The following is a 24181-nucleotide window of genomic DNA, read 5'->3' as shown; positions in this document are numbered from 1 at the left end:
AACCGCAGCCCAGCACCTACACTCAATTCAGCAACCCCCATCAGCTCAGGGTCCCCCATCTGCCTAAGGTGTCCTCAGCCTGGATCCCCCCCACTTGCCACTGGACCCCTCTTAGTCCAGATGCCCGTCAGCTCACAGGGATCACAGCCCAGACTCCCCCAAGAGCCCAGGCACGCACACGCACGCACGCACGCACTTCCTGCTTCCTGGTCTCATACCACCCCCACCCCCCCCGCTTTAGCTTCTCAGAAGAGACACGATGCATCCATGCTGTATATATGTATTGAGGGGTCCCGCCAGGGGTGCCCCTAATCTTCCTCCTCCCCCCCTTCCGTTTCTTCGCCCCCTTCTGTCCCCTCCCCTTCGGTGCCCCCCGAGGCGTCCAGGGTCCCCTCCACGGCCAGGGAGCCAAGCATGCTGCCGACGGATGGCGTCTTCTTGTCGCTCGAAGTCCCCCGGTCTTTGGACAGCAGAGAGACCGTCCTGGACAGGTCACACTTGCCCTTCAGGAACCGTGGCAGCCGCAGCATATCTCGTCGCTTGGCCCACCTGGCAGGGAGCGAACACCCTCAGCCATGCCCGTCCACCTGCACCGGACCCCCGGGGCGGGGAGCCCCCCCTGAGCCCTGAGCCCACTCGCCAGAACAAGCAGATGCTGGAGATCAGGAAGAGAAGGCCTCCGCATGTCCAGCCCAGTGCCCACATGTGCTTCCTCCGCATGTTTTCTGCGCAAAGCAGGGAGGTGTGAGGCCCAGGGTCCTGGCCACCACTCCCCACCCCAGGGGCCCTGGCTCCCCTGCAGGCACGCACCATCAGGCCGCTGGTGGTAGCAGACCCCATCACGGTAGCAGCATCGTAGTCGCAGACAGAGATTGGGGTTCTCAATTGCAGCCTGGCCCCCACAGCTCTCTCTGTCCCACACGTCTCCCTCACAGCCTGGGGACCCACCATGAGGGCAGCTTCCTCAGAGTCTGACCCCAAGACCAGGCTCTGGGGCTGCCTGCCTAGTGTTCACTCTGTGTAGGACCTGGGGTCCAGCTCCCAGCCCCTCCTCTCTCAGACCAGAGTCCAGCTCCCAGCCCCTCCTCCCTCAGAACCAGAGGTTCAAGACCCCAGCCTCTCCTCTCCCAGACCAGAGTCCAGCCCCCAGCCCCTCCTCCCTCGGACCCAGGGGTCCAGGCCCCCAGCCCCTCCAGCCTCAGACCAGAGTCCAGCCCCCAGCCCCTCCTCCCTCGGACCCAGGGGTCCAGGCCCCCAGCCCCTCCAGCCTCAGACCAGAGTCCAGCCCCCAGCCCCTCCTCCCTCGGACCCAGGGGTCCAGGCCCCCAGCCCCTCCAGCCTCAGGCCAGAGCCCAGCCCCCAGCCCCTCCTCCCTCGGACCCAGGGGTCCAGGCCCCCAGCCCCTCCAGCCTCAGACCAAAGTCCAGGCCCCCAGCCCCTCCTCCTCTTAGACCCAAGAGTCCAGCCTGGGCTCCCTTTCCCTGGGGACCCAGGATTCCTCTACTGCTCACTCCATGGATAGAAGAATCCCTGGATTCCATTCCCATCTGTGAAAGAAAAGGAGGGTGTTGGGAGGAAGCCGAGGAGGCCCCCTGCTCGGCTCTCCGACCCCTCCATCAGGCCCCCTCACCTACTGAGCCCTGCATCAGCAGGAAAAGGCCCAAAGCTGGGATCCCAGAGCCCACCATGTCGCTTCCCCAGACTCCTGGGGCTTCTGTGGGGAGAGACCTTGAAGGCCATCACCCCAGCAACCAGCCTGGCCCCGCCCGCCTGGCCCCCAAGAGTCTAAGTTCTGTTGCTACGGAGCCCCTCAGTAATGGGGGGGAAAGGGGTCACACTGGCAGGGTCATGCCAGGTTGCTAGAGACTTGCTTCCTTAGCAACCAGGTAGAGGAGGCCTTGTGGGCAGGGTGGGGCCCAGGCCTTAGAAGAGCCTCCTTAAAGACTTGAGTAGAAAGTGGGTGGGCGTCTGAGACATCTCCTTGCAGACCAGGGAACCCCAAGGGGGCGCACCTTGCCAGGGAATCCCTCTGCTTAGTAAAGTGATGCCTGAGGGGGCAGCTCCAGGTGCCCCACAGGCTCCCGAAACCTGGTTGCCAGTGGGTATCCCCCTAGCAACCAGGGGCAGGGGCCCCGAGGCCCAGAAGGCCTCATTGAGCCCATTGTTAGGGAGGTCCCCCTAGCAACCAGGAGCCCCAGGAGGGCAATGAGAAAATGGGGGTCAGGCCACAGGCCCGAGCACTTGCTCAGGAGTCCCCTGCCCCCAAAGGTATCCAGGTGTACTGATGGGGACTGGGTGATGGGGGCCCGGGCCAGAGCAAGATCTGAGAGATCTGGGAGCCCGGGGCCGGGGAGGTGACTCATGGGCAGGAAGCCCCATCTATACCTCAGGCTCAGTTTCCCACCTGAAAACAGAAAAATGGATCCAACTGCAGGTCCCCAAGCTTCTGGTTTGGTGTCCCCCTATGGTGGGGGAGGAGGCCAACATGGAGGCTGAGTTGACAGCTCGATCCCTCATTTCTCCCTGGACTTCCGTTCTGCTTTCAGCCAGTGAGGCGGGGGCTCGGCTCTCCTAGGTCAGCGTGCCTTTGTGTCCCGATCCTGAGTCTAAGGGAAAGGAAGTTGGGGGTGTGGACACTCGGATTAGAGGGAAGCGGGGGTTTGAGGGGTCGGGACTCCCAGGTCTGAGCGTGGAGGGCCTAGGAGCTCAGACTCCTGGGTCTGAGGGAGGAGGGGCTAGGGGCCTGGACCCCTGGGTCTGAGGGAGGAGGTGAGCTGGGGGCCCAGACCCCTGGTTTGAGGCAGCAAGGGGCAGGAGACGAGTCTGAGGGCAGCTGTCCAGGAGTCCAGACCCCATTTCTCAAGAAACCTTGTGAGGCTGACTCTGTCCTGCCCATCTCCTGTAAACATCCTGGCGGGTGCTGAGTGGGCCCTGGGCTGCCTTCGTCAGAGATGACACAGGTCACAGGGGGCTCGGCGGGGGGCCGGGGGTGGGGGTCAGAGGGGTTGTGGGGCTGAGGCCAGGCAGCTGCTGACCGTTTCCTGTGTCAACATCATCTGGACCCACTTCCCAATTCCCGGGATTCCTCAGGGATCAAGGAGGGGGTGGGGGGCGGGGCCGCCGGGCCATGGACCGCGGCTTGGGACTGGGGGGGGGCCCCCCCGCCGTCAGGGCCCTCACCGCTAATGACAGGTTTGGGCTGCCTCTGCGGCCCGCCTGCCCCGTCACCCCCCAGAGGCCAGACAGGACCCCCCAGGGACAGACAGACGGACACACACAGCCTCGGACCTGCTGACCTCACACTAGCCAGCTCCACCTCACCCAGGGGCCAGCACATGAGCAAGGGCCCCCTGGAGTCCCCCCTGTCATATCCCAGTGGCGTCTCCCCCTACCTGCCCCCCCACCCCGTGTCTGTGACCACCCTTCAGAGCCTCAGCTCCATGTCCCCCCTAGTCTTTGGCTCTGAGCTTGACTCTTTGTGTCTCTGTGGGTCTCAATCCCCCACCCCGTCCCCCACCACCCCGCCGGCACCTCTGTCCTTTTCTCACTCTGGTCTCTGTGCTCCCACCTCCTGCCTCGATTTCTGTTTGTCACTGTCCTCTCCTGACACTCCTCTGATTCCCTATCCTGCCTCTGCATCTCTTTACCTTGCCTCCGGCCCTCCTTCTGGCCCTCCTTTCCATGGAAGTGTCCCAAGTGTCCCCACCCCTGGAGCAAGACCTAAGGGTCCTGAGTGGTGCCCCTCGCTCCTGTCTTGCACCCACTACATCTCCCTCCGCCTGCTGCAGCCACCCTGGGGGAAGGCGACCCCCACATGCCCAGGGGAGGGGCCCCAACGCCTGACCTTCCCCTTCAGGTGTTCTCCAAACTGCAGAATGGCCACAGCTTCTCTCTCTTTGTGGAAATAAGGGTTTAGGCTGTGGACACCTGACACCTGGGTCTGAGAGGGGACAGGGGAGGCGCTGGGGGCCTGGATTCCTGGGTCTAAGGAAGTAGGGGGCTGAGCGCTGGGCTTCCTGATTTGATGGAGGAGGAGGGTGAGGAGCTGGACTCCTGGGTCTGATGGAGGAGGCTCTGGGGTCTTGGACTCCTAGGCTGAAGCCTTGGGATTGGGGCTGCCACTTCGGGTTCCCTGGCGGTGGAAGGGGCTGCCATCATCAGATCCCTACTGTTGCTCTCAGGCTGGCCCCAGGCCCAGTCCCCCATCCCCTCAGGCCAGTCCATCCCCCAGGCTGGTGGCCTGAGTCACCTTGGCTGGCCCTGCCGGTCTGGGGGGGGGGGGCTACGTCAGTTCTCCCCTCACTGACGCAGCCTCAGGCCCCCCACGCTGACTCAGCCGGAAACAGGCCCCCTGAGGGGCGGGGACCCAGTGGTCAGAGGCCTGGGTCCCAGCAGGAGCGGGGCTGGGGAGGGCCCCTGGGGGGCCCTGGAAGGGGTGACCATGACAGACTGAGAGAGGCAGAGAGAGCTCTTACCTGAGGCGATGAGGTCATGTCCCACCATGGGGGGGCTGTGACCTCACCTCCCCCGGGGACCTGAGCTGTGCCCCCCCCAGTGGTGGGGGATGGGAGGGGGATGACTCCAGCCTCCGTTCATGCCCAGAGCCCCCTGCCAGCTCAGCACAGCCCCAGGGGCCCAGAGTGGGGGGGGAGCGGGGGCTGCCAGGAGACCTTTGGAAGTCCTGGTCACCTTTTGTCTTCTCACTCCCCTGCATCCTTCTCTGCCACCTTTATCCTGGGGGTGGGGTGCTCCCGGGGACTTGGGTTCCTCTATCAGTGGTCCTTCTCTCTGCCGTGGGTCCTGGGGCCACCTCTGCTCCGTACACCTGGTGCTCTGAGCGTGCCTGTGTTGGCATCACCGGCCCCCTTCTGCTCCAACCCCTCTCTGTATCGCATCGCCACACCTCTGTGTGGAGCTCTCCTGCCCTGCCCTGGCTTCAGTGCCCTGCGCTGGCTTCAGCTCCCTGCCGGGCTGCTCTCTCCGTGTCTCACCATCTCCATCTCTCCCAGGGTCTGCATCTTTTTCTCTGCCTTCTTAGATGTGTTAGCAAAAATCACCGACGAGAAGAGCAATGGTTCACATTTACTGTATGCTTTACAGGAGGGAACTCACTTTATCCTCCCCCAAGCATATGGGGGGGGGTGTGCCCGGGTATCCCTATTTCGCAGACCGAGAAACTGAGGCACAGGGAGGGGACGCTGTGTGCCCGAGGTCCCACCTCTGCCAAGTGTCTCGGTACCTCTCTGTCTCTGCCTTGGCTTCTCTCTTACCAAGTCCCAGCCTGTCTCTTGGAGAGGGGCTCCCATCGCTGTCCCCACTACTGACTCCTGGTCATCGTCATCTCAGCATCTCCATCGCTCTGAGGCTCTCCACTCCTTGGGGCCTCTCCATCTCTGTCACCCTGTCTCTGTTTTCTGCCACCTGCCTCCCCTCTTGCTGCCATGCCTGCCTCTCTTTTCCTTTTGGGGGTCTCTCCAAATCTCTCCTGCCATATCCATCTTGCTCTCCATCTCTGACTCCCGGGACCTCTCCCCTCTCTCCCTGCCGGCTGTTTCCCTCTGCTCCTGCAGTGTGTCTCCGTGGCTGTCTCTAGCTCTGCGTGTGTCTATCTGTCTCTGTGTTCAGACTCTCCCTCTCTCTCCGGTGCCCGCATCTCTCTGTGTGTCTCCGTCTATTCGCCTGGGTCTCGGTCTCTCCAGGTCTCTTTCTTTGTCCCTGAGAGTCTCTCCATCTCCCCAGGCCTGCGTCTTGTGGCCCCGTGGCCACCTCTCCCCATCTCTCTGCCTGTCCTGGTCCAGCCGGACCCCCGCCTGCAGCCAGGCCCCAGCTCTCGAGCTGCATGTGTCTGCCCCGGTGGCGGCCGGCCGAGGAGGTGGAGGGAGGGGACGCCAATGACCTCACCAGCCCCTCTCCGACCACCCCCCCCTTTCCCTTTTCAACTTTTCCAACTTTTCCTTCCGTGCCCTCCTCCGAGCGCGGCGGCGGCGGCGGCGGCGGCGTGAGCCCTGCGAGGCAGCCGGCTCCGTCTGAATGGAAAAGGCAGGCAGGGAGGGTGAGTCAGGATGTGTCAGGCCGCCCTCCCCTGCCGCCTGCCCCCCGCCCGCCCGCCCCGGCCCCCTATATAACCCCCCAGGCGTACACACTCCCTCACTGCCGCGGCCCTCTCTGCTCACACGCACATGCCTCCCCTCCCCAGGCCGAGGCCCAGCTGACCCCCAGGGCTCCCACGGCAGCGGACAGGGAAGGGTTAAAGGCCCCCAGCTCCCTGCCCCCTGCCCTGGGGAACCCTTGCCCTGTGGGGACATGAACAGTAAGTTGGTTCAAGTTCCTGGAGGGGGGGGACAGGGAAGGAGGAGGGAGGGACCGTCGGCGGGAAGGGTGGGGAGCAGACAGACACAGCGGAATCGCACCGAGAGACACAGGAGAAACGAGGGAGCGATGGGAAGGCAGAGACGGCGAGGGAAGGAGATTCAGAGAGAGCAGGAGGCCTAGAGAAGGGCCGGGCAGCAGGAGCGATGAAAAGACGGATCAGAGACGCGGAGACACCAACAGGGCAGCGCGAGGGAGAAAGAAAGGGAGACAGAGAGAGAGATGCGGGGGGCCGATCCCAAAGGGCCCGGGACTCCCAGGGAGTCAGCGGGGGGGACCCAGAGACTCAGACACCCAGGGACCCCCGACAGAGAGGCTCCAGGAGGGAAACTGAGGCAGGGAGCCCAAGGAGGTGAGAGCGAGCCCAGAGCACCGACTCCAGCCAGCGGGAGGCGAGAGAGAGGGAGGCACGGGTGCAGACAGAAACAGGAGAGCCAGACAGATGCGGACAGACGGACAGACAGCGGCCGGGGAGGGCCCAGGGGGCGGGCTGGGGGTGTGCTGCGGGAGCGGGGCGGCCCGGGGGGCGCTGATTGGCTGGCGGGAGGGGTGGGCGGGGCAGCTGGGGGATGGGCGGCCGCGGAGCGAGCTGGCTGGAGCCCCCAAGCCGAGCGCCGCGGGATCCCTCTCAGCCCGCCGCGCGCCCGGCGCGCCCACGTCCCTGCCCCTCTCCGCCCAGGTGTGCTGCAGGGCATCCCCTGCCCTGCGGCCAGGCCTTCCGCGGTCCGCTCTGGCAGGCCTACGCGGGGGTCTCCCGGGGAGGGGGTCGGGGCCTCCGGGCCCCGGTCCCGGTCTCCTTCCCTTGCTCTCAGTCCGGCTCGGGCTCCTGAGCCCCGGGAGGGGGCAGGTTCTGGCCTGTGTCTCCCCCCTCATGCCCCGCCCCGGGGCCCAGATTCCGGCGTCCGGGGGCGGACGGGAGACGCCCGGCCCGTCTACCCGCCCCGGGCCGCGTCTGCTCCGACGGGCGGGGCAGCCAGAGCCGGAGAGGGAGAGGGAAACCCGCCCAGGGCCTGCGACGTGCCCTGGGCGCTCCGCCCTGGGAGTCAGGATCCCCCCCACCCCAGCCCAGCCCCTCCTCCTCGGACCTGGGAGCCCAGTGCCGCAGCCCCTTCTCCCTCAAATCTACCAGTCGGGCCTAAGCCCTCTGCCTTCTTCCGCCCCCAGGTGTTTGTTGCCTGGTCCTGGTCGCACTAAGCCTGTGGCCAGACAGAGCTGCTGCCCCGGGGCCGCCTCCTGGCCCCCCGCGGGCCTCCCCAGACCCTCGGGCTGAGCTGGACAGCGCCGTCCTGCTGACCCGCTCTCTCCTGGCGGACACGCGGCAGCTGGCCGCACAGCTGGTAGGAGAGACTGAAGGGGATGCACTGGAGCTGGGACCAAGCTTGGGGAAAGCTCCGGGGCTACCAAGGGGGCAGAGGTGGGGGAGGGGGGCGGGGGGGTAGTTTGGGGCATGAGGTGGGGGATGGAGGGATCCCCGGAGCTGGGCAGAGTCCCTTTCACAGCTTCTTTGGCCCCCAGAGAGACAAATTCCCAGCTGACGGAGATCATAATCTGGATTCCCTCCCCACCTTGGCCATGAGCGCGGGGGCGCTGGGAGCCCTGCAGGTAAGAGCCAGGGAGAGGGTCAGAGGCAAAGGTGGAAGCTGGGCAGTGAAGAGGGTGCAGGCAGCTGGGTGCTGGGGTGGGCGTGTGCCAGGGGTTCCTTGACACCCTCCCTGCCTGCCCTCCAGCTCCCCGGAGTGCTGACACGGCTGCGAGCAGACCTGTTTTCCTACCTGAGGCACGTGCAGTGGCTGCGCCGGGCAGGAGGCCCTTCTCTGCGGACCCTGGAGCCAGAGCTGGGTACCCTGCAGGCTCGCCTGGACCGGCTGCTGCGCCGGCTGCAGCTCCTGGTACAATGACCCAGCTCTGGGACCTGAGAGCCCAGGACCCCAGACCTCAGGCCCACTCTGAGACCTGTGTCCCTGTGGCCCCAGACTCCAAAAATCCTGCTTGGAAACTAAACTCTCACCCTGAGACTCAGAAACCCCGTGATCTCGTGACTCCGAGACTCCGGCCCTGTAGACCTAAGATTTGAGAGGGCAAAGCCTCACCCCAAAACAGGAGGATTCCAGACCCTAAGCCCAGGAACCTCTGAACCTCCAGACCCCAAGACCCCCGGACCCTGGCCCTGAGATTCTGCCACTTTAAGACCAGAGACCGTAAAACGATGGACCCTGACTCAAAGCTGGCCTGGAGATCCAGGCTCTGCAAGCCTCAGACCTCAAGGACCTAGACCCTAAGATCTCAAACTAGAAGACCCCAGCCCCTGAGCCCTGACTCCCCAAGACCTCAGATCTAGGTTGTGAGCCCATAGGACCCCAAGACCCTGAGCTTGTGAGAACTCAGACCCCCATTCCTGGGCCTGACTCCAAAGACCCTGGAACTCAAATTCCCGCTCTCAGCACTGAGATTTCAGACTTGAGACCCCCGGCTCTCACCCCTGAGTCCCTGAGCTTGATCCTAGAGACCCCACATCTAAGACCTCAGCCCTGAGATCTTGGGCCAGATCCCAAACTTGAGCATGCAGCCCCCAGCCCTCTCCTAGCCCCAGGATCTTGGCCCCAACTCTACAGACCTCACCCCCAGACCCCTGACCTTGGCCCTGGAACCCCAGGCTTTTGGCCCCAGTCTCAATGCTCTGAACTCAATATCCTGAAGAACTCCGTACCCAGACACCCCACTTCCCAGGCCAGAGACGCTGTGGAAATAGGCAACCTGAACTTCCATCAGCGCTGATTCAGTATAGGCTCCAAACACCCCTTTCCCGGACTGCACCCCTGGTCTCTTGCTAACCCTCTGTCCTCTCCCAACAGATGTCCCGTTTGGCCCTGCCCCAGGCGCCCCCAGACCCGCCGGCACCCCCCTTGGCGCCCCCAGCCTCAGCCTGGGGAGGCATCCGGGCAGCCCACGCCATCCTTGGGGGGCTGAACCTGACGCTTGACTGGGCCGTGCGGGGCTTGATGCTGCTGAAGACTCGGCTGTGACCCTCCACCCAGAGCCACCAGCGTCCTTCAAAGCCAGTTCTTATTTATTTATTTATTTTGGGACTGGGGGGCTGTGGCAGCCAGAATATCCCCCCCCCCAACTGTCTCCCTCTAGTGAGAGATGATCCCTCCGGGAGACCTGGGCAGGGGGCATCTGTGCCTTATTTATACTTATTTATTTAAGGGGGTGGGTGGGAGGCAGGGAGACTTGGGGGTCCCTGAGGAAAAGGGAACTGGGGTCCCAGATTCCTAAATCTCTAAGACGTCTGGCCACAGTCTCTCAGACCCCTACTCCTCTGGGCCTGGGCAGGAGCATATATTATTTATTAACAATTACTTTTTGTGTTAGGGTAGGGAGGGAGGGGAGAAGGAGGCCTGGGCTTTTGTACAAAAATGTGAGAAACCTTTGTGAGATGGAGAAGGGGGAATTAAATTTGTCTTCCACATCCACTTAGAAGTGATTTCTCTGGGGCTGAGGGTTGGATGCTGGGGTCCCTGGGGGGCCTTGGGGGAGCAGGGCAGCAGAGGGGGGACCTGTCAGTCCCCCAGAGACAGTAAGCTCTGAGGGACAAGGTCTGAGCCTCCTCTGGTGGCCAGCACTTTATAGGCACTCAATGAATATTTCGTGGAAGGTTCCAGAAGGTTACCCTGTGACCCACAGTACCAGAACAGTACAGAACACGGCTGCACGCTCAAGGTTGTTCATTATGGCAGTTCTTACTACAGCAAATCAGAAACAACCTAGGTGCCCAGCGGTGGGGAATGGTTATAGAAACGACAGTGTATCCGTGTGATCGAGTACACCAGCCGTGAAGAGGGTTGCTATGGAGGCTGCTTTAGGTGTAGACCGTGCCGGCTACAAACCACAGTGTGATCATATATGAATACATGGACTATTTGAAAATCCTGGAAGGAAACACCCTAAAGTGTTGACAATGGCCACCTCAGGGCAGAAAGGGGGGTGGGATTGTGGGTGACTTTCTTTATTTGTGCTTGTCTGTATTTTCCGGAGTTTTTACAATGACCGTATATGTTGCATGACACATTAAAAAAAAACAAGGAACACTGTATTTGGAATGAGAGAATATCAGCTCTTTGTCCCCAAAAGCCCTCGGACGGGAACAAGAATGACCATTCACTGGGCGCCTGCTCTGGGCCATGCCCTGAGTGGGGGGGGAGGTTTACTTACAGGACCACCTGATCCTCCAATAACCCCCATTTTACAGATGAGGGAAACTGAGGATGCTGGGGAACACCGGTCATTTAAGGTCACACAGCTAGGGAGAGACAGAATGTGATTCTGCCAAAGGTCTGGCTCGTTCCAAATGCCACGTCTCTTTCTTTATGGCCGATGTACAGCAACCACTGCCATGAGCACAGACAAGTTAGCCAGAGGACAGCGGAGGCCCCGAGGAGTCTAGAGAAGGGTCAGTGGCAAACTGGGACTTAATTCAGGCCTCCCCTCCTAAAAGTCAGAAACCCTTTTGCTTAACGATCTGTTTACAATACCCCAGACAGACCCTCCCAGGGCCCTGGTTGTCCCCAGTTTGAGTCTGGAGCGAGTGGACCTTCTGATTCACCCATCCCAGCCCTCAAGACTCCAGGAAACTTTCCGGGAGAAGGGAGCCTGAGGGGGCCCCAGGGGAGCCGCAGGGGGAGCAGCACCTGTGCCCGATGAGGTCACAAAGCCCCTCGGGCAAAGGCTCCTCCCCCAGGCTGGCGCTGACCACCCCTGCAGGGCCATGGCCAAGCCCTGGGGACGCTCCACCCTCCGGAACCGCTGAAGCCCAAGGGGCTGGGGCTGGTGGCTGGGGGGCGGGGCACCCACACGCCGGGGTGCTGGGTCCCCAACTGACTCTGTGCCCTGGGGGACCTCCCCTTTCTGCAGCCGCCATGAACCGGCTGCGGGACATCCAGCGTCTGGAGCCGCTCCAGGGCCCCCTGAAGTGGGTGCCCACGCTGGGCGAGCTGCAGAAGACCCTCCAGAAGGGCGAGTACTTGCCCCTGCGCCCGCTGCCCATGTTCGAGAGTAACTTTGTCCAGGTCCCCGGCTCCCTGCGCCCTGGGGGCGGAGAGGGGCAGGAGGGGAGGGAGGCCCTCTGGCTGCCTGGGGGGTTGGGGCCCAGGTGGGGACAGGCAGCTGGGGGGGTTCGGTGAGGGGGGGTCCGAGGAGGATAAGAGGCATGGTCCCAGCCCCTCTCCCTGGACCCCCAGGTGACCAATCGAGGGGCCCCAGCATACGTGCACCACAGAACCAACCGAGTCACCATGGGTGTGGCCGCCTCTCTGCCAGGCCTGGTGTTGCCAGACATCCTGCTGATGGCCCAGCCCCCCGAGGGCAGGGAGTGCGCCAACCTCGTCCTCACCAGGTGCCTCCATCCCCCCAACCCGGCCACCTGCCCACCCCCACCCCCACCCTCACCCCCACCCCCGCTCTACCGCCTCTGTCTCCTGCCTCTGCCAGGATGATCCCGCTGGACCTGGTGCATCTCTATGTCCATGACCTGTCTGCCTGGCGCCTGAAGCTGCGCCTGGTCACGGGCCGCTACTACTACCTGGAGCTGGACGCCCCCGACAACGAGATTGGCTTCCTGTTCGACCGCTGGATCCGCCTCATCAATCTGCTCCAGCAGCCCGCCACCTCCTGGGCCCCCAGGACCCTACACACACCTCCCATGAATCTGGCCCATGTGGCACCTCCTGCCTCCACCTGGCGCCTCCAGGTGGGGCCTGACTCCACAGCCCCTGGGGACAGCTATGGTTCTAGATTCTAGAGGGAGCCATGACCAAAGGCCAGGAGTACAGGAGCCCAAGGAATGGGACTGGGGCCCAGCACCCCTGGGTCTGAGGGAGGAGGGGCTGGGGGCTGGACCCCTGGGTCTGAGGGAGGGGGGGTTGGGGAGTGGATCCCTGGGTCTGAGGGAGGAGGGGCTGGGGGCTGGACCCCTGGGTCTGAGGGAGGGGGGGCTGGGGAGTGGATCTCTGGGTCTGAGGAAGGAGGGGCTGGGGGCTGGACTCTGGGATCTGAGGGAGAAGGGACTGGGGGCCTGGACTCCTGGTCTGAGGAAGGAAGGGTTGGGGGCTGGACCTCTGGATCTGAGCCAGGAGGGGCTGGGGGCTGGACCCCTGAGTCCAGGGAGGAGGGACTGGGGGCTGGATCTCTGGATCTGAGGGAGGAGGGGCTGGGGGCTGGATCCCAGGCTGGGCAGGTTACTGAGATGTGGAAACAAGGAAGAGCTCCCCCCTCCTGACCACCCCTGCTCCATGTCCACAGGACCAGTCCCACCACAGGCGTTCAGGTGAGCAGGCTTGGGCGTCCATCTGGCCCTTCCCTGAGTCTCAGCTTCTCCTCCACCAGGTGTGGATGGAGCTTCAGCTGTCGAGCACTCCCCTCCTCCCCTGGCTGAGCCCCCATGAGCCCCCTCTGGCCCTCTCCCCACGTCTCTTCCGTCAGGGTCCTGACCTGAGGCCTCCCCCTCTTTCCAGTCCTGCTCGTCAAGCCCACCTTTCCTTACAAGATGCTGACAGCTCAGAGACAGAGGAAGGCCAAGGTGAGCTGGCCCGGGTGTCTGGGTGGGGTGGGGGCCAAAGGGGTGCACCGCCTGACTGGCCCCCTCCCACTGCCAGACCCTCAGGCGCCAGTTCAAGTCTCAGGCCGTGGGCGACTCCGTGCCTCTTGTCTGGTCACAGCTGGAGCATGCGGACCCAAAGAAGAAATCCACGGAAAAGAAGTAGCTTGGAGCCTTGGCGCCGCGCAGCACGGGGTGAGAGGGGAAGGGGCAGGGGCCCCGGAGTAGATGACAAGTGACACCGAATTGCTCCTGCAGGTCCCAAACAGACGTCTGCCTTGACAGACCTCAGACCCAAACCCAAGGTTCTGGTAAGCATATCCCCTCCCTCTGCCTGGGTGAATGGACCTCCGAATTCTGGCCCTTCCACTGAGGCCTCAGATGGCTTTCTCCTCACCCAGAGAAGCCCAGCATCACCATTCGGACCATCTTCAGCATCATTTCCAACACGGCCAACCACTCAGAGCCCTCTCACAAGGCAGCTGTACGATGAGGGCTGGGGCCCGTTCTTAAATCTGAGGGGGAGGGGCGGGGGGCTGGACCCCTGGGTCCGAGGGAGGGGGGGCTGGGGGATGGATCCTGGGTCCGAGGGAGGAGGGGCTGGGGGATGGACCCCTGGGTCTGAGGGAGGAGGGGCTGGGAGATGGACCCCTGGGTCCGAGGGAGGGGGGGCTGGGGGCTGGACCCCTGGGCCTGAGGGGGGAGGGGCTGGGGGCTGGACCCCTGGTCTCAAGAAGGAGGGCTGGGGGCTGGCGCTGGCATCTCCACTGGCCCTGCTCACCCTTCCCCTCCCCTCCACACATGTACAGGGTTGCTCTGATTCTGAGGCAGCCACATGCCTGGCAGGTTTACTTGAGACCCCTTCTCGCTGCATCTCGGGGGTCGGCCCTGAAACACCCCTGTTAGGCTCCTGCGATCACTTAGACATGTACCTGTGGCAACAGGAGATGGAAGACCTGATGGACCCCGAGTCCAGCACCTTGTCCACTTCCTCCTTGGGCCCGGCCACCTACCCTCCTGACTTCCACTGCTCGGCCCCCCAGTCCTCCTTCCCCAAGTGCAGCAGAGAGGCCAGGCCTCTGGACCCTGCGCACAGGCTGTGGCCGCCACCCTCCCAGAAGCCCCCGGCTGTCCCTGCTGCCTCTTCTAAGGCTCCATTCATCCTTGATCAGTCCCATAAGGTCTCAGCTGTACCTGCTACACCCCGGAAAGCTCCCCAGGAGGCCCCAGCCGTACCTGCCCTGTCTCGGAAGGCCCCGCGTGCATCAGCTGCTCCCCACAAGGCCCCAACTGTGCCCGCTCCATCTCAGAAGCTCCCACGGGTACCAGCGGCTCCCCACAAGGCCCCAGCCGTAGTTGCCCCATCTCGGAAGGCCCCACATGTGACAGCTGCTCCCCACAAGGCCCCAGCTAAGAAGGTCCCACATGCACCTGCTATTCCCCCAAAGGCCATGTCCCCTCCTGCCCCAAACAGGAAATCTGTGTTCCTACCTACCGTATCTCAGAAGGCTCTGATCTCACCCATCCAACACCAGATGATCTTGGGCCCTGCCAATGTTGGCGTGCTGCCCATGGGGAGTCGTGGAGAGGGTGTGCTTGAGCAAAGCAAGCCTGATGGGAAGCCAGAGCCGGTGGTGTTGGTGGGCACCCAGGAGACAAACATGGCAGAGGTGAGGACTCAGAAAACATCCCTGGAGCTGCCCTTTGGCACCACCGAGAAGGAGTCAGAGGACGTCCTGGTCAGCAAAAGCCGGGTCATCATGGTGGATGGCTTGAAGGGCAAGGGCAAGCTGGAGGACAAGGTGCACAGGATGAAGGAGGAGATCGCTCTGGACATGCCCGGCTTCAAATCCAAGGAGGTGGCACAGCAGACAAAATGGGTCAAGACCCAGGAGCTGACCATTGAGGAAGCCCTGCAGGAGCACAGCAGGCCCTTCTCCGTGGAAGGGCTCACCCTTGCCAAGCTCATGATCATTGCCAGCTCCAAGGAGCCCTCCATGAAGCCGGCTCTGGTCAGTCTGCCCTCCTGGCTCTCAACCCCCCAGGGGTCTGCCATGCCAACGACGGGCACGGTGCCCCTCAGTCCCACCAAGGGGTCCTTGCCAGAGGAGCCCCCAGCGATGGCCAGGGAGCAGCCACCGTCAGGGGTCTGGGTGAAGAGGACCACGCGCCCCTGGGGGGAGGTGGAGGAGCTGCCTCAAGACCCCAAGGGGCCTTCCAAAGGGCGCCCCCACTCCAAGCGGGCCGCCAGCAGCCCAAAGATGAACGTGGCCTCCCTGACTCCCATCCCTCTGCCCTCAACGAGGTGGGAGGAGGTCCCAGAGTCGCCTGGCTCGCTAACCCCCATCTCAAAGATGGAGGCCAGGGTCTCCCAGCAAACCAAGAGAGGATCTCAAGAGCCCAAGAGGTCGCTGGACCAGCACCCCGTGGCTACAACGGGGTCGTCCTTGGAGGTCCTCTTGCCCACGCTCTTGGAAATTGAGAGCATGAAGGACACAGTTTCCAAGGTGGAGAAGATAAAGGAGGAACTGGGAGTCTTCGCTCCTTCAACCAGGTATTTGGGGTGACAGCTACGTGCGAGGCATCATTCTATGCAGTCGGGACGTGGCATTGAGCAAGTTGGGGAGGGGGTGCTCCTGGCCTCTTTTGGGTAGAGCCCAGGGATGCTACTCAACATCCCACAACGTACAGGATGGTGCCCCACAGCAAAGGATGACCCCCCTCCCCCAAAATATCAGTAGGGCTGAAATTGCGAACTCGGAAAATAAAACCCACAGTAGTTACGTTGGACCTCAGAAGGTGATAGTGCTCAAGGCAAACGGCAAGGTAGTGGGGATTAGGAGTGGGTCAGGCGGCTGCCAGTGTTGGACTGGATGGTCCAGGAGGGCCTCAGGGAGCTGGTGTCACGTGTGTAAAGATCTGAAGGAGGAGAGGGAGGAAGCCACGTGGACCCCTGGGGAAATTCATTCCCTTCAGAACAGCCACTGCGAAGGCCCTGAGGCAGGGGTGTGCAGGATGTGCTGGACTAAGAGGGAGCTCCAGGAAGTCCCGGAGTAGGAACTGCAGGCAGAGGAGTTGTGAGGCAGGGTGGTACCATCACGCGGGGCCTTGAAGGCCATCCTAGGTCCTTTGGGCTTGATGCTGAGTGAGCTGGAGGCTTTTGAGCAGAACAGCTGGAACTGATGGATATTAAGAAAAGGCTCTCTCTGGCTGAGGTGTGGAGAGGAGGTAGAGGGGAAGGGTGGGTGCCAGGAGGAGAGCAAAGAGGCCGCTGCAACGACTCAGGCAGAGGATGACGGTGGCTTGGACAAGAGGGGGTGCAGATGGAGGTGATGAGAAGTGGTGGGGTTCTGGAGACACTCTGATGGTGCAGCTGAGGGGTTGGGATTGTTGGCAGGGCACGGAAGACGACCTCATGGTTTGGGATCTGAGACAATGGGAAGATGCAGCCGTCAAGGAGGCTGTGAGTGGAGTAGGTGTCTGGAGAGGATGAAGAATTCTCCTCCAGGAGTTCCCGTCGTGGCGCGGTGGTTAACGAATCTGACTAGGAACCATGAGGTTGCAGGTTCGATCCCTGGCCTGCCTCAGTGGGTTAAGGATCTGGCATTGCCATGAGCTGGTGTAGGTCACAGATGCGGCTCTGATCTGGCATTGCTGTGGCTCTGGCATAGGCTGGTGGCTACAGCTCCAATTAGACTCCTAGCCTTGGAATCTCCATATGCCGAGGGAGCGGCCCTAGAAAAGGCAAAAAGAAAAAAAAAAAAAAAAGAATTCTCCTCCTGTCGTGGCTCAGTGGTTAATAAATCTAACTAGCATCTATGAGGACGCAGGTTCAATCCCTGGCCTCACTCAGTGGGTTAGGGACCCGGCGTTGCCATGAGCTGTGGTGTAGGTCGAAGATGTGGCTCGGATCCTGCATGGCTGTGGCTGTGGTGTAGGCCAGCAGCTACAGCTCTGATTCGACCCCTAGCCTGGGAACCTCCATATGCTGTGGTTCGGCCCTAAAAAGACAAAAAGACAAAAAAAAAAAAAAAAAAAAAAAAAGAATTCTGTTTTCTGAGTTCCTGTCCTGGCTCAGTAGAAACAAATCTGACTAGTATCCATGAGGACACAAGTTCGATCCCTGGCCTCAATCAGTGGGTTAAGGATCCAGCATTGCCATGTGAGCTGTGGTGTAGGTTGCAGATGCGACTCGGATCTGGCGTGGCTGTGGCTGTGACTGTGGCTGGCAGCTGTAGCTCCAATTTGACCCCTAGCCTGGGAACCTCCATATGCCATGTTTGCAGCCTTTAAAAAAAAAAAAAGTTTTCTGTTCTACAGATCTTGATTTTTGAGACGGCAGATGAAGTTGTGGGGTGGGCAGCCAGACACATGAGTCTGGAATGATCTGGGGAAATCACTTGCACGTAGACATTTGCTGCAAATTATGAGACTGGAGGTCACCAGCGAGTAAGTGAAGGTGGAGACAGGGTTAGGGGTGTTTAGGGAAAGGGGAACCACAGTCAGGGAGGGTGGGCATGGAACAGTGAGAGCCTGGAACACCCTAAACACCCAGCAAAGAAAAGAATGAGGAAAATTGTGGGAGCAGCCATGTCAAATGTTGCAATCAAGTGAAGGAAGACAGGACAAGACAGGACCTCTGGACTTAGCAGCAAGGAGGGGACCTTCGGCGATGAAAACCTGAATGGGGGAGGCTTAAGCAAGCACAGGCAGTGGGGGATCACCAGGCAGCAACTTTTTTTTTTTTTTTTGGTCTTTTTAGGGCCGCACCCGTGGCATATGGAGGTTCCCAGGCTAGGGGTCAAATCGGAGCTACGGCTGCCAGCCGACGCCACAGCCACGGCAGCGCCAGATCCGAGCCGCGTCTGTGACCTGCACCACAGCTCATGGCAACGCCAGATCTTTAACCCACTGAGTGAGGCCAGGGATCTAACCCCCATGTCCTCATGGATGCTAGTCGGGTTCGTTAACCTCTAAGCCACGATGGGAACTCCCCCCATGGAGCAACTCTTGAAAAGATGAGGCTGAGTCAAAGAAGCCAGACACAAAAGACCACATAGCATGCGATTTTGTGTGCCTGAAATGCCCAGAAGAGGCAAACCTGGAGACAGGAAGCAGACGGGTGACTGCGGGGAGCTGGAAGGGATGGGAGGAATGGAGAATGACTGCTTAAAGGATGTGGGGTTTCCTTTTCAGATGATGAAAATCTTCTGGGAAGTAGGTAGTGGGGGTGGTTGCACAACACTCTGAATGTAATTAATGCCACTGAATTGTACACTTTTTTTTTTTTTGGTCTTTTTTTTGCCATTTCTGGGGCGGCTCCAGTGGCATATGGAGGTTCCCAGGCTAGGGGTCTAATCGGAGCTGTAGCCACCGGCCTATGCCAGAGCCACAGCAACGTGGGATCCACCACTGCTCATGGCAATGCCGGATCCTTAACCCACTGTAACCCACTGAGCAAGGCTAGGGATGGAACCTGCAACTTCATGGTTCCTTGTCGGATTCATTAACCACTGCACCACGACGGGAACTCCTGAATTGTACACTTTTAAGATTGTTACCATGGTGCATTTTATGGGGTGTGTGGTTTCCCACTACTCATGAACATACATATGTGTGTACAGAGGGGAATACGAGAGGAGGAGGAGAGCGGCTCTTTCCAAGTAATTCACTGGAAGGGGAGAGGGACGTGGAGAAGAAGCTGATACAGGGCATGGGCACGGGAGAGGGCTTCCTTGGAGGAGAGAGGTAGTGAGTGGTGCCTTTGGATGTTGGTGTGAAGGATCCAGAGTCAGGTCTGATGTTAAGGAGGCAGGAAGGAAAGAAGCCCAGGAGGGACACTGATGGGGACTCGGGTTCCAGTCCAGGCTTGGGGGGCCCTGGGGCAGCCCGCCATCAGCATGCACTTGCTGTTCACTCCCGACTCTCTCCCGGCCTGTCCCCCATAAAGTCTTTCTCTCTCCAGCTTGCACCCTTCCCAGAGGCCTCAATAGCGGGATTCCAGGGACTCGACCTCGGTGGCTAAAGGGTCCAGAGGAAGCCCCCCGCGTGGCCAGGTAGCCCCTGAACCTTGCAGGCCCGCCTTAGACCTGGCGCCAGAGCCCAGGAGCCCGGACGCCACCCTAGCTCTTTCCTCTTCCTCACAGGCCCGGGTGCTGTGCACTTCTACTGTTAGAAGCGGGGTGCTGAAAAGGCCGGGCGGGCACGCTCCCTCTCCGGTAGAGACCAGAGCTTTGTATACCTTTACATACGTGGGGGGCGGGGGGCGGGGGGCGGGGCGCGGGGCGGAGGAGGGCCCGCTGGGTGGACCAGCTTCGCAGAGATTAAAAGTGAGTCTGAGATTCGGCCGCAGCTGCGCCTGGGTGCCTGTGTGTGCGCGCGCGCCGACCCCGAGAGGGGTCTTGGGCTGGAGGCGGGGTGGCGGGTAGGGGGCACGCCGACTCCGCCTCGCGTCCTAGAACATTCCCTGCAGCGCAGCTGCCCCATTGGCTGGGGTCCCGAGAGTCAGAAGCGAGGGGCACCCTGGGCGGAACCACAAGCACAGCTGAACCAGTGACCTGCTGATATCGGCCTGGTGAGGGCAGGACGGGTGGGGACTGGGCCTGGGTTTTGGGGTTGCGGTCAGGAGCGGGGGTTTCCCCCTAAGTTCCCCGGAACCCTAGCCCTTCCAGCAGGAGACGCCGCCTTCGTGGATGTTGGGTATTGATTTCCAGAAGTCCTCCAAAGGGAAATGGCCAACGCCACCATTCGACCCGCGCTTCCCCAACCAGAATCAGACCCGTAACTGCTACCAGAACTTCCTGGGTAAGACCCCGTGGGCCAAGTCAGGGGCAGCAGGTGAGAGACGATGGGAAGCAGGATGGCGCGCCCCTCCTGAGGATGGGGAGAGGGTCCAGGACTCGCAGCGGGGTCGGAGACCGTTGGGGTGGGAGGTGGGGCCGGCCTTGGTGGAAAGGGCAGGGCCTCCCAGGTAGGGGCGGAGCCTTGTATAAAAGGGGCGGGGGGATGTCCCGAGTCGGGGAGGGCCAGGCGAGGGAGGAGCGGAGAGCTTCCAGGTAAGGGTAGGACCAGATCATGGAGGGGGCGGGGCCTATCCTGGAGGCGTGACGAAGTCCTGGAAGGGCGGAGAATGGGCGGGGTCTTGCGGGAGGAGGCGGGGCTGAGGCCGGGACATTTCTGGGGGCGTGGCAAGAGGGGCGGGGCCTTCCCTAGAGGGCGCGGCCAGGTCCGCAGGGGTGCGGGCGTGCTAGCCCCCCGCCCACTTGCCCGCCCTCGCCCGCAGACTACCATCGCTGCGTCAAGAGCATGAACCTCCGCGGGAAGAGTACACAGCCCTGCGAGTATTATTTCCGCGTGTTCCACTCGCTGTGCCCCATAAGCTGGGTGAGCTGACAGAGGGGCAACACACGGACGGGCCGGGCGAAGGGGGGTTGGGCCAGGTGAGCCGCGCCAGAGCCCCCTCCCCACCTCCCTCCCGCCCGCTCGCCGCAGGTGCAGCGCTGGAACCAGCAGATCATGGACGGGACTTTCGCTGGCAAAATCTGACGGCCCGAGCGCGGCTCTCCGAGAGATCAGTCCCAGTGACTGCCCCCAAAGGGGCCCCGCCACCCCAAACCCCCTCCCGTCCATCTCTAAGCCATAAATAAAGCTGTGTTATTGTTGATGTTTCTTCATGTCTGGTCAGTGAGGCGTGGGGGCGTCAGGAGGTCCTCCCTGTCTGTGCTCAGCAGCCCACACTACTGGTTCTGAGCGCGGGAGGGATGAGGGAGGACTACGCTCCTTCAGGGCCGGGAGCAAGGGAGGAGAGCGAGACCCTCCCGCCCCTCCCCACCCACAGCAGGCGGCAGCCTCTTCTCTGCAGGGTCCCCCTTGGCTCTCTTGAGCCCCAACACATGCCCACGAGGATGGCTTCAGGGTGCACTTTCTTCTCTATCCCCACACCTACCTTCAGCCAAGTCCTTCCTCCACCTCCTCCCTGAGGATTCTCTTGCCCTCCTGGACCACCTCCAGGGGTCTGCTCCTGGGCTTCCTGCCCTACCCCGTCCATCCCAAGTTCCCAAGAGGTCTTTTTGTATCCCACCCAGCACTGACGCCATCACTCCCTCCTCTGCTCCTGACGCCTCTGGCTCTCCACCGTTCCTTCGCTCCCCTACCCCTGCCTGTCTTTACTTCCCTCCCAGTATACCCCCACCATGTGAGCTGCTCCCAACAGGGTGCTCTGCATGGGTCCCCCGGAGCTACTCAGCACCCTGTCCACAGCCAGGCACGGCCTTCTCTGATCAAACACATGTCACCTCAGTTTCTCCCACCACCTGTGAGCTCCCTTCCCAACTGGGAGCTCCCTCAGGATGCTCTGAGTTCCAGTCTAAGTCATTCTTTACTCCTCCCCCATTCGGGCCCTGGACCTGTCCTCCGCCAGGCTAGGGGACAACAATGCTGAGATTCATCCTGATTCAAAAGCCTTTTTTTTTTGTCTTTTCTAGAGCCGCTTCCCGCGGCATATGGAGGTTCCCAGGCTAGGGGTCAAATCGGAGCTGTAGCCGCCAGCCTATGCCAGAGCCACAGCAATGTGGGATCCAAGCCTCGCCTACAACCTACACCACAGCTCAGGGCAATGCTGGATCCTTCACCCACTGAGCAAGGCCAGGGTTGGAACCTGCAACCTCATGGTTGAGATTTGTTAACCACTGCGCCACAACAGGAACTCCTCAAAAGCCTCTTGAAATGTCACTTCTCCAGCCCCCTCCCCCCTCCACCAGGTTGAGGAGTGACCCATGACTGAGTTCAGAGGCTGGGGGTTCTAGCCTCTTCCTGCCCTAGATGGCAGGGGGATGGCATGGAGGTGGAAGGAAGGACTGAATTCAGCTGTTTCTGCCTGAAGCTGTTGGCCTCCTGGGAAGGGCTGGATCCCCAGAGTCTGCCTGGCCTGAAGTGATCGAATAGGTTCCATTTGACCCCAGGGTTCCAAGGTGGCTATTACTAATTATATGATGACTTGGATGGCCCTGGACAAGCCTCATGACCTGCATCACCTCAGTTTCCCCAGCTGTCAACAGAGATGGTACAAAGCCCCCCTGATCAGGAGAGGTGGGATGATGGGAGGAGCTCCATCCACGCCCTCAGCCTCTACGTGGCCCTCGACATCCGACTCGGGGCACACTCTACATGCGCCACCTCCCGGGATGGCTCCACCCGAAACCTTGGCCCTGGGCTCCCTGGCTCAGATCACAGCCCAAGAGGCAGAGGAGCAAGTGAGGGTACAGGGCGTGGACTCAGCCAAACAGGCAGCTGGAAGCTGCAGGGGGGCAGAGCTGGTCATGCAACCTCCTCCGACCTGCAGACTAGCGGCCTGCACCGAGGTGGCGCTGCTGTAGGAAAGAGGGAAGCAGTTGTCTCGGGCAAGGCACCTCTGAGTCACAGAATGGTGCTGGTGGCTGTCTGAGCCCTTGGTGAGGTCACGCAGGTAGCATCTGAGCACAGGGTGGCCACAGCCAGCCCCTGGACCTCTCCAGACGCCAGCACCCACAGCGCATCCACCCTGCAGCTCCTGCCAGCCCTCCCCCTGCTTTCCCTCGGTGACCAGGGTCCCTGCCACCATCCCGCAACCACTTCTGGGACTTTTTTTGGAGGGGGGGGTAGGCTTTTAGAGCCATACCCACAGCACATGGAAGTTCCCAGGCTAGGGGTGGAAACTGGAGCTACAGCTGCCAGCCTACACCACAGCCACAGCAACGTGGGATCCGAATACACCTGTGACCTACACCATAGCTCTCAGCAATGTTGGATCCTTAACCCACTGAGCGAGGCCAGTCCTCATGGATATACTAGTCACTAAGCCATGATGGGAACACCCTGGGACATTCTTATATTCCTGGCCTCCCTTTGGGGCCCCACTGCCCTATAGACGCCTGAGCACAGAGCAGGGCCAGACCCACCTCGCCTCCAGCTGGCTGGACCAACAACACTCTCAGGCCCCGAACTTGGCTCTGAATACCTCTGCCACTGCTCGGGCACCAGCTTTGCCCACCTGCATCCTACAGCCAATGTCAGCCCCAATGACCTGACAGAGGAAACTGAGCCCTCTCCCAACCTGCATCCCACTGCCTCCCCGCTGCCTCCCCATCTCCCTCCTCCCTCTCTTGCAGCCGCATCCCATCAGCCCCGGACTTACCTTTTTTTTTTTGTCTTTTTGCTATTTTTTGGGCCGCTCCCACGGCATATGGAGGTTCCCAGGCTAGGGGTCTAATCGGAGGTGTAGCCACCTGCCTACGCCAGAGCCACAGCAACGTGGGATCCGAGCCGCGTCTGCAACCTACACTGCAGCTCACGGATCCTTAACCCACTGAGCAAGGGCAAGGACCGAACCCGAAACCTCATGGTTCCTAGTCAGATTCGTTAACCACTGCGCCACGACAGGAACTCCCGGCCTCACCTTCTTCCCCTCCCTCTGCAGCTCCTTCCTCCCAGTCTAATAGGCGCAGGTGCTTCCGGGTACTTCTCATGCAAAATCACAAAGCTGCTTGCTGCCCTTGGCTCCACAGACCCTCCAGGCAGGGTCTGGCTCTCCTCTCCACCCACCCCCCCATCCCATGGAAGCCACAGCTGAACCAAACCCTCCAGCCCCAGCCTCCTCTCTAGTGTCTGAAGATCTCAGAGCCTGGATGAGCTCTGAGAAGGGGTTCAAGTCTTGGTCCTGAGGCCTGCCTGCCATGTGGTCCTAGACCAGCTTCCAAAGACCCCTGCCCTGTGCTCTTTGGACCTAGAGCCAGGGATGACGGTCCCTACACCTCACAGGGCCGTGGGGAGGGTGACGCTGAGCCAAGATAGAACAGGATCCAGCACGATAACGTGACCGATGGGCCAGCTGCCCTCCTGGGACAGCAAGCTCATCAACAGGGCCCTGGAGGTCCTGGAGGCAACCAGTCAGCCCCTACACAGTGTAGAAAGGGGCAGAGAGCACCCCCAAGGGAAGAAATTGGGTCCACACTGAGGTGGCTGGCCTGGCTCCCATACTGTCCCAGCCACCCGAGGAAGAGATGTAATTATCTCCTCTCAGCTCCCTCCTCCCTTGGCCTCTCCGCCAGCTGCCCCACTTCCGTGTCTTGGAGCCCAGGTGCATGATGTGGTTCTCAGCCTGAGCCTTGACCCTCTGTTCTCTGCCAGGACATCCCAGGCCCGGCCAGCTCCCTGGACCCAACACAGATGCCTCTCACTTGCCTA

The 24181-nt window shown here is 61.3% G+C and overlaps 4 protein-coding genes across 11 annotated transcripts; 3 read left to right on the top strand and 1 right to left on the bottom strand.

Moving 5' to 3' along the window:
- Positions 1 to 266: 266 nt before the first annotated feature.
- TMEM190 (transmembrane protein 190) lies at positions 267 to 7561 on the bottom strand. Of its 3 annotated transcripts, XM_084962174.1 has the most exons (6): positions 7455 to 7561; positions 2405 to 6026; positions 1512 to 1547; positions 811 to 936; positions 641 to 725; positions 267 to 549 (listed from the first exon to the last, which is right to left on the bottom strand). In XM_084962174.1, exons 5-6 carry the CDS (start codon positions 718 to 720, stop codon positions 309 to 311), a joined length of 321 nt encoding a protein of 106 aa, XP_084818300.1. In that variant the 5' UTR covers positions 721 to 725; positions 811 to 936; positions 1512 to 1547; positions 2405 to 6026; positions 7455 to 7561; the 3' UTR covers positions 267 to 308. The 3 variants fall into 3 exon arrangements, with proteins under 3 accessions (XP_084818300.1, XP_084818301.1, XP_020950676.1); XM_084962175.1 differs by lacking the exons at positions 1512 to 1547; positions 7455 to 7561 and having other exon boundaries at positions 811 to 1224; positions 3660 to 3962; positions 4047 to 6086; XM_021095017.2 differs by lacking the exons at positions 2405 to 6026; positions 7455 to 7561 and adding an exon at positions 1631 to 1753.
- IL11 (interleukin 11) lies at positions 5972 to 9843 on the top strand. Of its 2 annotated transcripts, none has more exons than XM_021095008.2 (5): positions 5972 to 6310; positions 7534 to 7706; positions 7885 to 7971; positions 8097 to 8258; positions 9222 to 9843. In XM_021095008.2, the coding sequence occupies exons 1-5, from the start codon at positions 6031 to 6033 to the stop codon at positions 9390 to 9392; spliced, it is 873 nt and encodes a 290-aa protein (XP_020950667.2). In that variant the 5' UTR covers positions 5972 to 6030; the 3' UTR covers positions 9393 to 9843. The 2 variants fall into 2 exon arrangements, with proteins under 2 accessions (XP_020950667.2, XP_084818287.1); XM_084962161.1 differs by lacking the exon at positions 5972 to 6310 and adding an exon at positions 6457 to 7048.
- Positions 9844 to 10617: 774 nt separating this feature from the next.
- GARIN5B (golgi associated RAB2 interactor family member 5B) lies at positions 10618 to 19312 on the top strand. 4 transcript variants are annotated; one of them, XM_084962157.1, is made up of 12 exons: positions 10618 to 10819; positions 11281 to 11435; positions 11607 to 11761; positions 11857 to 12115; positions 12667 to 12691; positions 12879 to 12943; positions 13020 to 13123; positions 13220 to 13272; positions 13363 to 13445; positions 13771 to 15515; positions 18927 to 19017; positions 19108 to 19312. In XM_084962157.1, the coding sequence occupies exons 1-11, from the start codon at positions 10744 to 10746 to the stop codon at positions 18952 to 18954; spliced, it is 2748 nt and encodes a 915-aa protein (XP_084818283.1). In that variant the 5' UTR covers positions 10618 to 10743; the 3' UTR covers positions 18955 to 19017; positions 19108 to 19312. The 4 variants fall into 4 exon arrangements, with proteins under 4 accessions (XP_084818283.1, XP_084818282.1, XP_084818284.1 ...); XM_084962156.1 differs by lacking the exon at positions 10618 to 10819 and having other exon boundaries at positions 10946 to 11435; XM_084962158.1 differs by lacking the exon at positions 10618 to 10819 and having other exon boundaries at positions 11087 to 11382.
- Positions 19278 to 20624, top strand: COX6B2 (cytochrome c oxidase subunit 6B2). 2 transcript variants are annotated; one of them, XM_021095007.2, is made up of 4 exons: positions 19278 to 19535; positions 19624 to 19765; positions 20244 to 20344; positions 20453 to 20624. In XM_021095007.2, exons 2-4 carry the CDS (start codon positions 19654 to 19656, stop codon positions 20504 to 20506), a joined length of 267 nt encoding a protein of 88 aa, XP_020950666.1. In that variant the 5' UTR covers positions 19278 to 19535; positions 19624 to 19653; the 3' UTR covers positions 20507 to 20624. The 2 variants fall into 2 exon arrangements, with proteins under 2 accessions (XP_020950666.1, XP_084818302.1); XM_084962176.1 differs by having other exon boundaries at positions 19449 to 19765.
- Positions 20625 to 24181: the final 3557 nt, after the last annotated feature.

Source organism: Sus scrofa, chromosome 6 (assembly GCF_054392235.1).
Source record: "Sus scrofa isolate SSC_HxYL_T2T_F1_AM1 chromosome 6, Sscrofa_HxYL_maternal_Yorkshire_Landrace_v2.0, whole genome shotgun sequence".
Classification (NCBI taxonomy): Eukaryota; Metazoa; Chordata; class Mammalia; order Artiodactyla; family Suidae; genus Sus; species Sus scrofa.
Note: the sequence above shows the minus strand (reverse complement) of the source record. Positions and strands in the feature narration are given on the sequence as shown.